General features: G+C 46.5%; 1 protein-coding gene across 1 annotated transcript in view; it reads left to right on the plus strand.

The window, feature by feature from the left end:
* LRP4 (LDL receptor related protein 4) overlaps window positions 8,758-16,294 on the plus strand; it is a 56,740-nt gene continuing 49,203 nt past the window's right edge. Inside the window, exon 1 of the mRNA XM_021085230.1 lies at window positions 8,758-8,973. Coding sequence (XP_020940889.1) covers window positions 8,922-8,973 — 52 coding nt within the window. The 5' untranslated portion in view covers window positions 8,758-8,921. The remainder of the gene's footprint in view (window positions 8,974-16,294) is intronic.

Here is a 16,294-nt window from a genome sequence, read left to right on the forward strand (position 1 = left end):
CTTGTCACAGTTCAAACCTAGTAGAAAAAAAGCCACTCTGTCCTCACTTTTTTCGTTAGTTCTCCCACACACAAGGTGAGGTTTTGTGGAAAGAAAGAAAAAAACAAAACCCAAAAATCATTCTATCAAAGGAATGATTGGGAAAGCAGTGGACCACCTACACTGGGAGGAAAAGGAAAGAGGAGGTTCTTCTCTTTGTGTTCTGAGTGGTCTATTCTTAGCCTTCTCCAGCAGAAGCTTCTAACCTCCTAATTCTCCCTTTCCATAAAACTGTACAAATGTCTCATTTCTAGGCTCCTGTGAGTCACTCTGAGTTTACATGCGGTAAGGATAAAAGGACAGAGCCAAACTCAGAGCAGCATTTGTTATCTTGAGGTAATAAATTTCCTAATTTGGTATTTGATGTGAAGCCCTGCAGATTTGCTCAAATGTTTGCCTTTTTCCTTCACCCTTGCCTCCTACCCCCCCAAACCTCAGTGCGACTTGAAGGTATGGGAGTTCACACCTGTGACTGACTTTTTCCTGTAATATAAATAAAGGAATAGGAGGGTAATTATTAAGGATTACAATTCCAGTCTATTCCCAAGCAACCTGAAGCTACTTGCAGATCATTTCATTTGTTCTTATTAAAACTCTCTAATGCACTTCTCCCTCTTCTAAGTAGGAAAACTGAGGAACATGTCAGGAAAATGACTTGTCTAACATCATCCAGCCAATCAGTGGGAGAGCTGGAACTAGATTTCAGTGATCCCAACCTCCAGGCTAGTGGTCTGACCGCTAAACCACTCAGCCTCTTTTTTAAGGGTTTGCTGGCTTGGTTTTTATTTATTTATTTTTCCTTTTGCTCTGCCCTGCCAGCAACTGGGAGCTCCCAGATAAAAGAAGAGAATTTTGAGTCCTGGCTGAACATTTGACATCCTCTTATTTGTGGAGCATTATCCTGGGACTTGGAAGGTGCTGCTGTTGGGGTCTGTGTGGTAGAGCTGAGAACCAGCCCCAAGAATATAGCTTTGTTTGGGCATTAACCCATTTGCGGTTATAATAATGATAAGTTTCAGCACCAGTGGCGCCCGACTGTTAATGACTCAAAGAAAGCTAAATAAGAACAAGATGTCATCTCTGGAGCAATTTGTAGGTTTTTCCTAAACTCCAGCCCTTCCATAAAAATCCCAAGGGCCCTTATATTTAAAGTCAGTCTTTCACTCTTAATGTCCTAAACACTCTGTTGAGGAGGAACACTTAGAAAAGGACAGGTGGTCGCTTGGCTAAGTCTTCAAGAAAATTTGGGGCTGCACAGAAATAGCAGGTAGCCTTTTACTGGTGGTGGAATTACTGTTTATATTTTTCTTCTTATACTTTTCTGCAGTCTTAAATTTTTCTGTAATAGGCATATATTTTAACCTGAAAACAAACAATGCGTGGTTTGAAAAATCTTTAAAATGTTTTTTAAGCAGAAGTGATGACCTTCCAGATAGCGTTTGTTTCTCCCAAAAGAAGAAGGCATTACTTTTAGATTTCTCTTCTGCCATTTATTACATGAATAGGTTTTGGCAACCTGTCCGTGGCAGAGGAAGTTTTTTGGTGAAACATACGCAATATTGGGTCTTAAAAGGGAAAATACACACAAGAATTGCTCACATCACATGTATTTCTGTGTCCCTGCTGAGTGTTAAGGAAAGAAAAAAAATTTTTTTTCAGCCTTCAATTTAGATGGGCTTTTTGGGTTCTTAAATTACCATTACATACTTCTGAGAATTTTACATAAGCAAATAACCATCCGGGTAAAGAGGTAAATCAGAAATCAACTCACAATCCTGAAACTAAGCAAGTGATATGAAATTGATCAAAACGGAGAGGGCAAGAGATGTGTCAGTCAGTACCACAGCATAAGGAATGGAAACATTGAACTCAAAACAATAGGAAAAATACAAGAGAGGATACATTGAGACATCAATTTATCAGATTACAATTCCTAATTATAAAGAAAAAATTAATAGACATCTCTGGCTCTGCAGAGGACCTTTGAAGAAATTGATAGGGAAGAAAATCCTCCCTGGAATTGAAAACTACAGAAAAGCAAACATAAATGTACCAAAAAGATTTAAACCTCAAGGAAACAATAGGGAAAGAAAAACGCAGTCTGAATTATTGCTACAAAACAGGTTCAAGAAACTAGGACAAGCTTTTATCAACTCATCAAGCAGAAAGATGCTAAAGGCAAAGTAGCTACTAAGAAATGCAGGTCATGAAATTCATGCTGAGCTACTAGGCTCTTCTTAAAAGACTTATCTTCCATAAGAACAAAGCAGAAGCGAGGTGTGATGCCACTGTATGAGATTTACATGTTTAGTTAAAAGTGCTATTTACAGACAAATCATTTTAGACTGCCACAGATCAACAGTCCAGAGTGTTGGGAGAATTTACAAGGAAAAAGAAATGTTCACAAACTCTTGGACACTTAAGAATAGCTAATGTGAGAAAGTGGTTAAGAGGACATTGTTTAACTTGAACTGGCGCTCAAAGACAATTACAGACTTGCACCTTGTTATATTTTCAAATGCTGCAAAAAAGAGTTGAGAATTATACTTTTATACAGTTTAAAAGGGAAGAATTTTTTTTATTAGTTTGGGGCTTTTGTTTTGTTTGTTTTGTTTTGTTTTGGCTGCACCTGCTGCATGTGAAAACTCCTGGACCAGGAATGGAGCTCATGCCACAGCACTGACCTGAGGTTCTGCGGTGACAACATTGGATCCTTAACCCACTGTGCCACAAGAAAACTGCCAGGGAAAAAATTTTCTTGGTAGCCCACAAAAATTAGCTGTGCCTCCTCTGTCCTGGAGTATGCACCTTGATAAACATTTATGTTATTAAAAACAAACAAAAAATGGAGTTCCCACTGTGGCTCAGCAGTAATGAACCTGACTAGTATCCATGAGGACTCGGTTCCATCCCTGGCTTTTCATCAGTGGGTTAAAGATCCAGCATTGCTGTAGCTGTGGCGTAGGCCAGCAGCTATAGCTCTGATTCAACCCTTAGCTTGGGAACTTCCATATGCCAAGGATGGGGCCCTAAAAAGACCACACACACAAACACACACACACACACACACACACACACACACACCTATTTGAATTCTCCTACTAGACTGTGAATTCCTGGAAGGAAGAGTTTCCATTTGTCTTTATATTTCTAGGACCATGCATAGTAATTCACAGAATAAATGCCTGTTAATTATACTTTTCCCCCATTTTAGGTTGAAAGTCTAGAAATGAAAGCCATCCAATCCGTAGGATTCATGGGAACCAATTCATGACAAAAACTCATTAAATAAAAAGGCCAACAAATGGCAAGGCATCATTGGGAAGGAGATTTAAAAATCAAAGAAAAAAAAAGGAGTTCCCTGGGATCAGGCATTGTCACTGTTGTGGTTCAGGTTTGATCCCTGGTCCAGGAACTTTTGCGTGCTATGGGCGCGGCCAAAGGAAAAAAGGAAGAAAAATCAATCAGCATTGATGACTCCTCCCTACATCTAAATACTGTCTGTAACAGGTCACCATTTCTTAAATACCCAGGGAAAAAGCAACTAACTCAACAAAAGACACAGAGACAATCCTGCATGTAGACAAGCTAAGAGAACTAGTTCAGGTGGATGAGAGGGAATCTACTAAGAATCATTAAATAAACTGAGACTGTGGAAATTCCCACATTTTAGAATCTTAGGATAAAAAGCTGCAGTCTCCACTGTCAATTTTCTTTCTCCTACAAGCCATCCTCTACATTGTTACAAGAGTTTATTGCTCTAAAATTCAAACTTAACCACATTGCTTTCTTACTTTGAAAACATTGCTTAACTCACCATTATTAGGATGAAGCAAAATTCATTAACATGGAGACATATATATTCCTTCACAGTCTTGTGCAAACCTACTCTTCCAGCCACTTTGCCATTCACCCTTCCTTACACAGTTAATACTCTAGCCATACTTTCCCACACGCTATCCCCAAACATACTGAGCTCTCTCATACCCTCTTGCTTTGGCATAAGCACTTCTCCCCACCTAGAATGTACCTCTCCCACATCTTTGTCTAGTAAACTCTTATACAGCCTATAAAACCTCGGCAAAATGCCACTACTTCCATGAAACTTTATTCAATCTCCTAAAAAAAATAGGGTAAATGCCGTGGATGAAAACAAGGCAAATGTGGGCGGGTGGGTGGGTAAGTTCTGAGGCTGTGACACGGAGTTGAAACCAGCCATGGAAGAGTCTGGGGGAACAGCATTCTAAGAGATAGCTCCTGCCAAAGAAAAAAGGGAGGGGGGGGCGGCAATGATAGCATGTTGCAGAGCTGAAAGCAAGCCAGTGTGGCTAGAGCAGAATGCGGAAGGGGAAAAGCCATCAAAGAGGTAGGCAGAGGCCAGGTCATGAAGACTTTGAAGGACACATGAAAAGTATGGATATTATTCTGAGTACAGTAGGCAGCCATTGGAAGGTTTTAAGCCCAGTAATAACATGAGCTGATCTGGTTTTTAGAAGTCAGTGTGGCTCCTGCGTAGAAAGTGAGTTATAAAGGGGCATGTGTGAAAACAGACCATTTACATAGATGCTTAATTCATGTTTGTTACTGAAGAGTATTTCTTCATTGATCCTTTGGTTTGTCCACCACTCTGAATTCGTCTTTGCTGCTGAAATATGCAAAATGTACTGAGAAGTTTGCTACCAAGCCTCTACTTACATGTGCCAGGTGTGTACTGAGCTTTCAGGAGATAAAAAAAAATATGCTAAGAAGTCCCTCTTTTCAGGGCATGCCCCAGGTTAGGCCAGGGAACTGAAACAGCCATGGTACCCAGATCTTGACTCAAATGCTGCTGCTGAACTGGAACATGAAAAGTGGTGGTCCTAGAAGTGGTGTTGTGGAGGGTTTGCAATTAAAGTAAGCACAGAAAAGCAAATCAGACTATTCCTTTATACTTTCATTTTTTCTTCTGATCTCCAAACAAAGGCCCCTGAACCTAGATAAAAGCATACCCATTGCTAAAAGTTAGCGATATTTCTCGATAAATCCTATAGACTTCTGGCTCAGGGCCTTTGTACATGTGGTTCCTTCGGCCTAGGAGACTTGCCCCATCCACTCTTAGCCTTTTTTCCTTCTTTTTTTTTTTTTTTTTTCCTTTTTCAGCTGCACCCATGGCAATACAGAAGTTCCCAGACCAGGGATCTAATCTGAGCAGCAGCTGAAACCTACGCCACAGCTGCAACAATGCCAGATCCTCAATCCACTGCATCACAGTGGGAACTCCCAGCCTAATGAATCTCACTCAGCTTAAGTATTAAGTGTCTCTCTCGGGCCTTGAACCCCCAAATCTAAACCATCTGTCATTTCATAGAATTCTGTACTTTTTTTGTACTTTTCCCTATCATTTGCAGCTTGTTTTTCTTTTTTGTTTGTTTGTTTTTGGCTGCACCTGAGGCACGCAGAAGTTCCTGGGCCAGGAATCGAACCTACACCACAGCAGTGACTTGAGCCACAGCAGTGACAATGCAGGATCCTCAACCCACTGAGCACCAGGTAACTCCTCTTTTGTAGCTTTAAATTCATTTGTGACATCATTCTTTTGATGCTTCTACGTACATGTAGCCTTCCCAACCATCAGATTGTAAGGTCCGGGGACCCAATGCATCTGTCTACCCCTGTTACTACAGTACGTGGCACATAATATACCCATAATAAATACTTACTTTTACTAAGTGAGTAAATATGAGAAGTAGGTATACCTAGGCAGATAGGTCTAGGACTCTTTAGCTCTTTTAGCTGTGCTTTCTTTAGTTTTCCCTTCTATAACTTTAATAACTCCTTCCCTCCATTTTTACAAGACAGTGGTTCTACAGAGAAGATGGAGCAATTCTTTGCAGACTCATGTTCTTAATCGTTTAAATCAGGGTCCCTCAATCTCAGCACTATTACTATCTGGGGCTGGATAATTCTTTGTTGTGAGGAGGGATGTCCTGTTTATTGTAGGATATTTAGCAGCATCCTTAGCCTCTAGTCATTATTTGCCAGTCATACCCACTCCCCAAAATGTCTCCAGGTATTGTCCCATGTCTGCAAAATCACTCTTGATCGAGAACCACTGTTTTTAAGTGTGAAATGGAAAGCCATTTTCTCTTTCAGAAGAGTTATGTTTAGAAATTCAGGTTGATGATGCCTGGGTTGCAAGAGGACTCTACCAACCCAACTGGATCAAAATCGTGCCCATTTCTATCTTGTTTCTGTAGCACTCCCTGTATTCCCTTCAAAAAGGCCATTAGTGATGGTCTAATTCAGGACAATATTCTGATCTTGGAAATTCAGTGCCCTGGTCTGTCCTAGAAGGATGAGGGAAACGGGTGGTGTTTCTGCGGAAACCAATGTCTCTGAGACCCCTCTGGAATTGGCAACCCCCTACAACTTTTCTAGGGGAATGTCCCAAAGGACAATAAAAGGGAGACAAACAGCCCATTCTGGCATGCTTTTCAGGATCTTTCACTCCAAACAAGAAAGTCTGAGAGGCCTGGTAAAAATAAATATGGCTTAGCACTCCTGGCACAAGAGCAGTTTCTGACAGCCAAGACTTAACTCACCCTAGGGGGTGACCCAGCCAGGGACTATGCACGAAGTTCCCTTCTACCCATTGATATTCCCAGTGACTCACAGCAGCTAGGGATGGCTCTGTGCACCAGAACTGTGCTGAACTGTGGAGGAGGAGGGATGCACACAGAAAATGCAGTCTCTTGGGCCTGAGTCAGACAGGGACAGCCAGCCTCCCTGTTCCTCCTCAATCCCAGAAAAACAACACAAATCATGCCTTCTGGAAAGGAACCTGTCCTGTGAATACAGAGTGGAAATTGTTTATAGATTCTTAATCCCCTGACATTGAAAGTATGGTGGCTGCTTGTCTTGGATTTGGGGAGAAAAATGTATTCATTATACCACATGTCCTTAGTCTTCATGTGGAAAAAATATACATGGTCTCCAGAATCATAAAGTCTTCCTCGACAGGATGAAAAGTGACCCTTTGTAAGCAACATTTATTGAAACCCTGAAACCAAAGAAGCCTGCATCAAAACCGTTGTTGGGAGAGGGGACTGAGAATCAGTCTTTACTTTTTCATTATCTTCTCCTTGGATTTTAGGCTACGATGACATAGGCCTTGAAGGGTGACATCTTTCCTAGCAGTAAGATCTATAAACATGACCTGACTCCACTGCCGCCTACAGTCAGCAGAAAGAACTACACACACAGAAAATGCCTCCCTGTTAGTTACCATGGTGATGTTAGTTCAACCACATTTCATCTGCTTGAAAATTTCAGGCAGAACATAATGGAGAAGTACCAGCTAAGAAGGAGTTAACACCACATTTTTTTTTTTTTGGTTGCTGTTGCAAAGTTAATGTTAGCTTTGGTCAAAGATGGTAAGTTGAAGTGAAAGCCTTTGAAAAATTGTAAAGATGAAATGGCAACCAATCCATTGGAGAAACCTCCTAATATCCTCTTTGCACTATACCAAATTACTTACCCCCCCGGTGAACACAGGGCATTTGGGTCTTCCTGACTCTCTTTACTAGTGAGAAGAAAGTGGTTTAACAAAATGGCAGATGACCCAAAGCCAGGAACCGTCGGCATACTAGCTTGGAGGGAAAAGTGGTTCACAGGACCCTGAGGAAGTTGCGGACTTGGACAAAAGTAGCAAGACAAGACTCAACCTGGAAAATGGAAGGTGGTAACAAAATTAATGCACATTATTAATATGCACTGGGGAGAGGCAGAGACCACAAGGCTGACAAGAGAGGAATTTATAACTTTAGGTTATTTAACTCAAAAGTTAAATCTTGCTAGAAGGCTGTACAGACTGAAGCTAGAAGGAGGCTGAGGTCTCTGACAAGAGTACAACTGCAAGTAAGGACTTTCTTCCTTACCCCCTTCCTTCCTCGGCAGGATCAGAAAGTCAAAGAAGGTGAAGAGGCTAACGACTCTGACTGACAAAGACAGCGAGGAGGAACTACGTCTGGGCCAATTCTGGACGTCTGAGCTGGGGCGACAGGACCCAGACAACCACCTCAGGAAATGAGTAAATGAAAAGGAGAGCTCGTGGAATGATTTAGCCCCAGAACAACGCTGCCTAGACGGCATGGGGGGAGGGGGGGAGCAAGAAGAAAATCTCAGAAGAGGAATTTTGACGGTGAGAACTCTAGCTAAGATACAGCACTCCAGGCCCCCTGATGTCCCTTGTTTGATGTCCATAAAGACCGAGAGGATTATGCATTAGCCAGTCTTGTGTATTCTGAGACATCAATAAAGTCTGGACTTGGGGCCGGTAGGGGGGCCGGGGTCACGTCCAGACGACTAGGGTCAGCCCGGGTGCCCCTCTCTGGCATAGAGCTAGAGAGCGGGATCCAAGAGTTGCCGCTAGGATAGTATTTTTTTTAAGCTAAGGACTTTCGAGTGGTAGCAATGGGGACAGTAAGGGGGCATCTCTCGAGAGCTAGGAATGTGGGGGCGGCCTGAAGAGGAGCAGGGCCAGCGCTGGAGGCGCGGGCGGGTGGGGTCCAGGGACCGGGGGGCGGGGGCCGAGGGCGGGAAGGGGACGGGCCGGCGCTGGGGGCGGGACCAGGCGCGGTGGCGGTGGCGGGGGCTGCGGCGCGGGGGGCGGGGCGGCCGGGCCTGGGACACCCCCTCCCGGTCCCCTGGTGGGGCGGCTTCGGCTCCGGCAGCACTGGAGGAGGCAGCAGCGGCCGGAGGGCGACTTAGGGGCGCGCCCGCCGCGGTGGACCCAGACGCTTCCCTTCGGGTACCCACCTCCGACTCCCTCCGCCGCGCCGTCCCGCGGGAGCCGGCGGGACCCCAGGCCGGCAGGGAGCGCCGGCGGCGGCGGACGCGGCACCATGAGGCGGTCGTGGGGCGCGCTGCTGCTTGGCGCCCTGCTCTGCGCACACGGTAAGGGGCGCCGCCGCGCCCTCGCCGACCGGCCGGCCGGGAAAGTTTGTCCCCGGGTCCGGCCGCTGCAGGACCCACCGTCCCGAGAGCGGGATGGTTCAGGCTAGGGCCTGAGACCCCTCGCCCTCACTCCAAAGAGAAGCCCGGAGATTGCATGCCGGGGAGGGGACCGGGAGCTCCCCCAGCGCCTCCAGTCCGAGACCGGGCAGCGGCAGAGGAGCTCCCTGGGCTCGGGGCTGGGCCAGGCTGGGGGAAGATCGTAGGCGCTCGCTCGCCTTCCCTCGCTGCTCTTTGAAGAGCCTGAGGTGCTTCCCTTTGAGGTTTAGACAGGGTCCCTGTGTCCTTGGTGCGAATGAATGCATGCGAAGAAAGGGAGGCCGGGAAGGATGGTCGCTAAACCATAAACTGTTAAAAGCCCTCCTTCCAGGGGGGGTCTCGGGCGGATTTCGGAGAGAAGCTCCAGTGGAATCGGAATACATGAGCTCCGGGGGTCCATCGGCTCGAGGAACGGCTCCTCGGACTCCAGACCATGCTCTGGCCGAGGGTCTTTGGGCACTGCTTACTCGCAGCATCTCCACTTAGTGGTGTTTTGGGTTCCCTCTCCTGGCTGCGACCAATCAGCTCCCTGCCCTGGATCCTTCGTGGGGCGGGGGAGGGGGGCGGGAGACAGGGTTGGAAAGGGGGCAGAGGAGGGACATACGGAAGAAACTGCTGGAAGGCTCGCTCAGATCCGTTTTGGCCGGGATAGGGGGGCGGGTATCGCCGAACCTGAGAAGGAAGCCTCCTGGCCCGCGCAGTGGCCCTCTGGGGAGCTGGAGGGATGGCAGCAGGACTGCTGCTTCATCTGCTCCTTATTAATAACTTGTTTGGTGCCCGTACGCAACTGTTGTGTGTGATTACGGCTCCAGCGGAATCTTGTTTCTCTGCAGCCGCCTAGGACCATGGGGGCAGCCCGTGATTTAGCAGCTGCCTCTAGTTTGTGCCCAAAGATCAAAGAAGTTTGATCTTTGAACCCCAACCCTGTTCACACACCTCTGTTCAGCCGGGGAAGATCCGAATCTTCCCATTCTCCCCGTAGCCCCTATGAAGCTGTGGGGTTCGGAATGGAGGGGTCTGTAGACCACAGCTTTGCACTGATTCTTTCTTTAACGTAAAGGGAACTCGTGTGGAAATAGAGCAGATCTCGGAACTTGCCTGGCAGGGCGTAGAGATGCCTGAGCACTTGTTTTAAAGATTGGTTTACCTCCCCAAACCAAAACAGAGTTCTCGCGTCTGTTATTTAACCAACCCGTGGGTTTTAAATGACTTTTTCCATGCCCACTCTAACCCGACCGAGTTCTTAACTCTTCCTCTCCGAGTCGCCTGGCCGACCCGCGTTCCTCTGCGCACTACGCTCTCCCCCTCCCGGGCTCTCTCCTAGAAGGTTATTTGTAGCCTCTTTGGCGTGTCGGGACAGCGGCCCTACTGGGGTAGGAATGTAGCTGCTCTTCCCACCACATGGGCCCCTTAAAGGGACAGCTATGCTTTTTGGGGGCTTTCCCCCTTCGGGCTGCAAGGGAAGGGGATGGAACTTTCCTCTTGGCCCCCTGGAGGAAGTTTTGAAAAAGATCAAGGGAAATGGCACTGCACTGAAAAAAAGGGACTAAAACGGATACCAACAAAGCCAGAAAGGAGATTGTCGCTTTCTGCCCTAGGGAAAGAGGAGCTGGAAGGTTCCGGGTTGAGACTGGCCAAGAGGATTTTATTGCTCCAGAGCTGTCAAAACTGCATACACTACATCTGCATTGAGAACCGGGATAGAAAATTGTGTATATTTAATGCTTTACAGAAGAAAGATGGGAGGGCTCTTCGTAACTCTTTGGGTTCTTTTTAAGGACAAAACATTTAATAGAAACTTCTAAGCATGGGAGGCTTTCTTTGCGCGTGCGTAAGGTAACTCAGTGGCACCAAGATCTAAACTTCGCCTGGCTTGATACTGAGCCATCTTCAGAGTCCTGGAGGGGACAGACTCATGGTTCACCAATGAGACTGAGCAATTGCTCAACCAAAAATACCACCACAAGGATCCCACACTATATTTCAGAGGCTCAGGGAGAAGACAGATGGTGTGTCATAGTAGATCAGATTGGCAGATTTGACCTAGGCTAGGAATGAATTCGATGCACTAAAATTTGAGGTGCCTATTTGGATGCTGCTAGTACTTGGGGCTTTTCCTAGAGTCTGTGGGTTTGGCTTGAGCCTATATAATTCTCCAATCTTAAAGACTTTTGGAAGAAAACTTGATTGCTGGTGGAAGCCCTGGGTATCTTCCTGCTAAGGGTTGATCTGAGGTCTCAGACAAATCTACAACCATTTGAGGCATAGACACCCTCTTTATCTTGGAAATCCCAGGAAAGTGAAAAGTTGAAAATTCTGCCCAAAAGTGCTTTGGTAGATAGAGGGTCGTACTCTTCTGCAAAAGAGTAGAGCTGAGGAGTTCCCTTAGTGGCTCAGCAGTAACGAACCCAGCTAGTATCCTTGAGGACTCAGGTTTGATCCCTGGCCTCGCTCAGTGGGTTAAGGATCCAGCATTGCCATGTACTGTGGTGTAGGTTGCAGACGAGGCTCAGATCTGGCATTGCTGTGGCTGTGGTGTAGGCCAGCAGCTGTGGCTCTGATTCGACCCCTGACCTGGGAACTTCCATATGGTGAGGGTGTGCAGCCCTAAAAAGACAGAACGAAAGAGAGAGAAAGAAAAAAAAAAGAAGGAAAGAAAGGAAGGAAGGAAGGAAGAAAGAAAGAAAGAAAGAAAGAAAGAAAGAAAGAAAGAAAGGAAAGAAAGAAGGAAAGAAAGAAAGAGTGGAGCTGGGACTGGTTTCTTTTCCATCTGGTGTTGTCATGGTGCTTGGTTGACCTTGTCCTTGATCTTACTGAACTTGTGAAAGATGCTTGGCTTGTCACTGATTTTGGATTTCCTCTTCTGTCCCCTGTTGACTATCAGATAACATCTTTGGGACTGGCACATGGTATTAAGAATGACAGGTGCAAGGGAACTGAGTATGGCAGTGTCTGATACATAGCATGTTGGCCATGTCCATCTTCTGGGCCAGCAGAGAACACAGGTCGTCACAGAGGACAGGATGTCTTACAAGTCTTTCTCGATCTTTCTACTGATTGACTGCTAATCTTGATCCCTAAGAAGAAGGAAAATGGGAGAGACTAGCTATGTTGCTTCTTTGAAGAGACAATCAATCCTAAGAGCTTCCTGAATAGGAGGAGAATTTCAGAGACTACTTTAAGAAGCAGTCTTGTCTCTTTTTTTATGATTGGATGCATCTCATAATTATGAGACAGTTCCACGTCCTTGGCTGACTAGGTCTGTGAGCCTGTTCCAGCCATAGTCTCTACATTCCTTGACACATAAGTTTTGTCGCAGTTGCCTAAACATGGGGTGTCTGGGCCCCAGACTATGTCTGGATTACCATCTCACCCTCAGCATCGGAAGCCCTTCTCCCCTTCTCAGCCTGGTGGGATTCAGTGTCCAGGAAAGACTTCATGCCGACTAGTTGGCTGGCAGAGTCAGGGTTTGGCCCTATAAATAGCTCTGATGAACGCCTGTGCTTGCCTTTCTCCTTCCAGCTTTGAGCTGACAGCGTCAGGTTCTTTCTCCCCAGCACACCCAGGAACACTCCCTAAACTGGGCTCTGCAGCCATTCATTTGTTCATTCATTCCACAAACACACATTTATCAAGCACTAATCTAATGACTGCGTACATCAGGGAGCACAGGCAGACCTGGGTTTGAATCTTGGCTTCGGCATTTCTTTGCGACTCTGTACAAAACACTTAATTTCTCTAAAGTTTTGGGCTCTTGGCTTTAAGTGGGGGGAGGGATGGAGTAGGTATACATTTTTCACATGAGGATATTTTCAAAATTAAATGAAATAATAATATGTTCAAAGCTTCTGCACAGAGTCTAAGAACTGCTGTGTTACTGTAGGCCTGTGTAAATGTTAGTTTGTTATAAATGGATTCGAGGTGGTTCTCACCTTTGGGCTACAGGAGCGGAGCAAACAAATAATTATACTACAGTGTCATGTGCTAAAATGTAGATGTGGCCTTTCATTCATTTTAGCTGGGTTTTGCTTGCTTGCTTGCTTTCTTCCTTCCTTCCTTTCTTTCTATCTTTCTTTTTCTCTTTCTTTCAGATTTACCCCCTTCTTTTCCCCCTTGAAAACCCAATGAACCTCAGCATAGTTCCCTCCTGTCCACTCTTCAGAAAAGAGTTCTCTTAGGCTCTATCGTGAGTCTAGGGGGCCCACTCTGCCTTAGTTCTCCTGGGAGGAGGCCTGGGAGGTGGGGCTTTCTTCTCAGAGCTTCCCTGTTAAAAGCCCGGTGGTCAGGGATGCAGCCAGGCATCTCACCCTCAGGTTGCTGTGACCCGGGGTGAGAGGTGTTGGCCGCGGTCTCTTGTAGCTGGAACAATTTAGAATTCCAAGCTCTCCCTCCCACTGGCCTGGGAAAGGAGTCAGGCCCCAGAGCTCATAAGGTAGTAATTGCCCCAATTTGGGGGCTGGGCTGTCGCAAAGCTGCCTTCCTTGTGACTGCTGTCTTCCATCAGGAATCCTGTCAGCGTGGAGGGATAATTGATTTGGGTCTCAAGCCTACGACTCACTACCCACCCCCGCAGCCCCCAGCTCCTCCACCCCCAAGTTTGACCCCTGTTGTCTCTTTGTGTCTTCCGTTTAAGTTGCTGCCAGTGATGTGATGTTTGGGGGTGGGGGGCTGCAGAAAGTTGACCGTAACCCAGAGTAGCCATTAAAAAGAGCTGATTTTGCAGCTTCCTGGCCGTCATTTGACTCCATTTTCTGTTCTGCATTTTTGATTTAGCAAGAAGCAAACATCCTCGGTGCCCTTGGGCACCTCTTACGCCCTCCCGAGCAAACTTCTTTCTTTCACAGCACGTAGGCATTCGCATCCTCGCTCACAGCTGAGTGGATTGCCTGCAAGATTCCCTAGCGTCCTGCTCCCCTGCTCATTCAGGTTAGAGTGAGGAGGGGAAGGGTGCTGCTTGAGACACAGCTGGGGAAAGCTGTGCTGAGACTCACTGCAAGCCCTGACACAGCCTACGGGAGCTCCCCCCCTCACCTCTGTACAGAGCCCAGAGCCGGGAGGATTGGAGTTGCCGGAAACAAAAGACTGGAAGCAAACCTCCCATCTGGCTGAGAAGCAGCACAAAGGTGCTGTTGCATAATTTATCACCGGTGGTTTTCTGGGGCCAGGAAGCTCCTGGCTCCAGGCAGCGCCTTTTGCGGGGAGAGGGACCCTCCTTGCCATCTGGGTGTAGGGCCAGGTTGGTACAGGGTAGCTACTGGGACAGGCACCCCAGCACAAGAAAAAAAGAAGCTTCCAGGTTAGAAATGCCTCCTTGCTTAGCAGCTCCACTTCCGGCATGGCCTGCAGGGCGGGGATGGAGGAAGTGCACCAAGCCTTCCCTTTGCTGGCCCCAGCCTTGCGAACCCGACGGTCACCATGGCACGGATGAGGACAAGAGACAGTTTCTCTGCTGGGTTGACTACAGCCTTCTGGAAACCAGATACAGATGTCAGGTTATAATATCCATAAGCTTAGCAAGTAAGAAAGGGGAGTTCCCTTGTGTTCTTCCCACTCCCGGCCGCACTCACCAGACAGTTTAAATGAGAAATGTCAACCACAGGTTCCGAGAAGCAGTAAAAGTAAAGGGCTCTTCACCTCTCATTCTCCGCAGATGAGAATTTCTGCTCCTCCGGGAATGATCTCTGGTGACCAATTTTGCACATATGTCGTTTTAGACCACATGTCAGGCTGAAACGTGTGGTCTAAAAAGTACAAATGTACTTCTGGGGCGGTCAACACTTTGGAATCTTTTGCTCTATTGCTGGTACTCTGATAAGTGCTAGTGTGTTTTTTCACATTAACTCTTCGCCATATCCTTTTGAGACAGATTCTGTTGGATTCTCCTCTTACAGCTGGAACACAGGCTCAGGCCATTTGCTGTCGCACAGCTAGTGAGTGCCTGACCTAGGACTTGAACCCAGAGCCTAAGCTATTTACCCTCTAGCGGATACTACCTCTTAGAACAGAGTCTTTTGTATCCAAGCTATGCTAGAAGATCTTGGTTGAGACTGTCTATATTTTATCTTACTTTGATGTCTCCTCTCTGTTTGCAGTCTTCGTCTCCTCAGGAAACCCCAATGCATAAAGAATTACCTTTCAGGTGCTTTTTGATGGAGGGAGACTTCAAAAAGCTCCCAGAAGGGGAGATGTGATTTGTTGCTCCCTGAAGCCATGTGAGCCTTGTGTTTTGAGATGTAGGGGCAGAGGAAAGCAATATTTTGAGCAGCCCCTCACAGAGCAGCCACATTCAAGCCCTGTAGGATTTGTGAGGTCTGTTGACTGAGCTCCTAGGCAGGGTAAGTAGACCTTTGAGGGCCTATATGGAGACATAATTACAGTACTGGGTGGAGAGAGAGGACACAGATGAAGATGATGGGTTCATAACAACAATAATAAGAAAAACAAAAGCGGCTTACTATATACTTTGTATGAATTTCAATGAATTTCTTTTTTTTTTTTTTGTCTTTTTTGTCTTTTGTTGTTGTTGTTGTTGTTGCTATCTCTTGGGCCGCTCCCGCGGCATATGGAGGTTCCCAGGCCAGGGGTTGAATCAGAGCTGTAGCCACTGGCCTACGCCAGAGCCACAGCAACGCGGGATCTGAGCCGCGTCTGCAACCTACACCACAGCTCACGGCAACGCCGGATTGTTAACCCACTGAGCAAGGGCAGGGACCGAACCCGCGACCTCATGGTTCCTAGTCGGATTCGTTAACCACTGCGCCACGACGGGAACTCCCTCAATGAATTTCATTTAAACCTTCAAGCATGCAGGTGGTCCTATTATTACCCCCATTTTACAAAAAAAAAAAAAAAAAAAAAAGGAAATTAATCCACTTCTAAATTGCTCTGTAATTTACGCGGGGTTTTTTTTGTTTTTGTTTTTGTTTTCCTCTTCTTTGTAGGGCCCCATCTGCAGCATATGGAAGTTCCCAGGCTAGGAATCAAATTGGAGCTGCAGCTGTGTGTGGCAGTACAACCACAGCAATGCCAGATCCGAGCAGCATCTGCAACCTACGCTGCAGCTTGGGGGCAATGCTGGATCCTTAACTCACTGAGCAAGGCCAGGGATCAAACCCATATCCTCAAGGATACTAATTGGGTTCTTAACCCACTGAACCACAATGGGAACTCATATAATTTAGGTTCTAAATGCTTTTTTCTATACTTGCCTCCTAGGAATTAGTTG

This window comes from Sus scrofa, chromosome 2 (assembly GCF_000003025.6).
Source record: "Sus scrofa isolate TJ Tabasco breed Duroc chromosome 2, Sscrofa11.1, whole genome shotgun sequence".
In the NCBI taxonomy this organism is placed as follows: Eukaryota; Metazoa; Chordata; class Mammalia; order Artiodactyla; family Suidae; genus Sus; species Sus scrofa.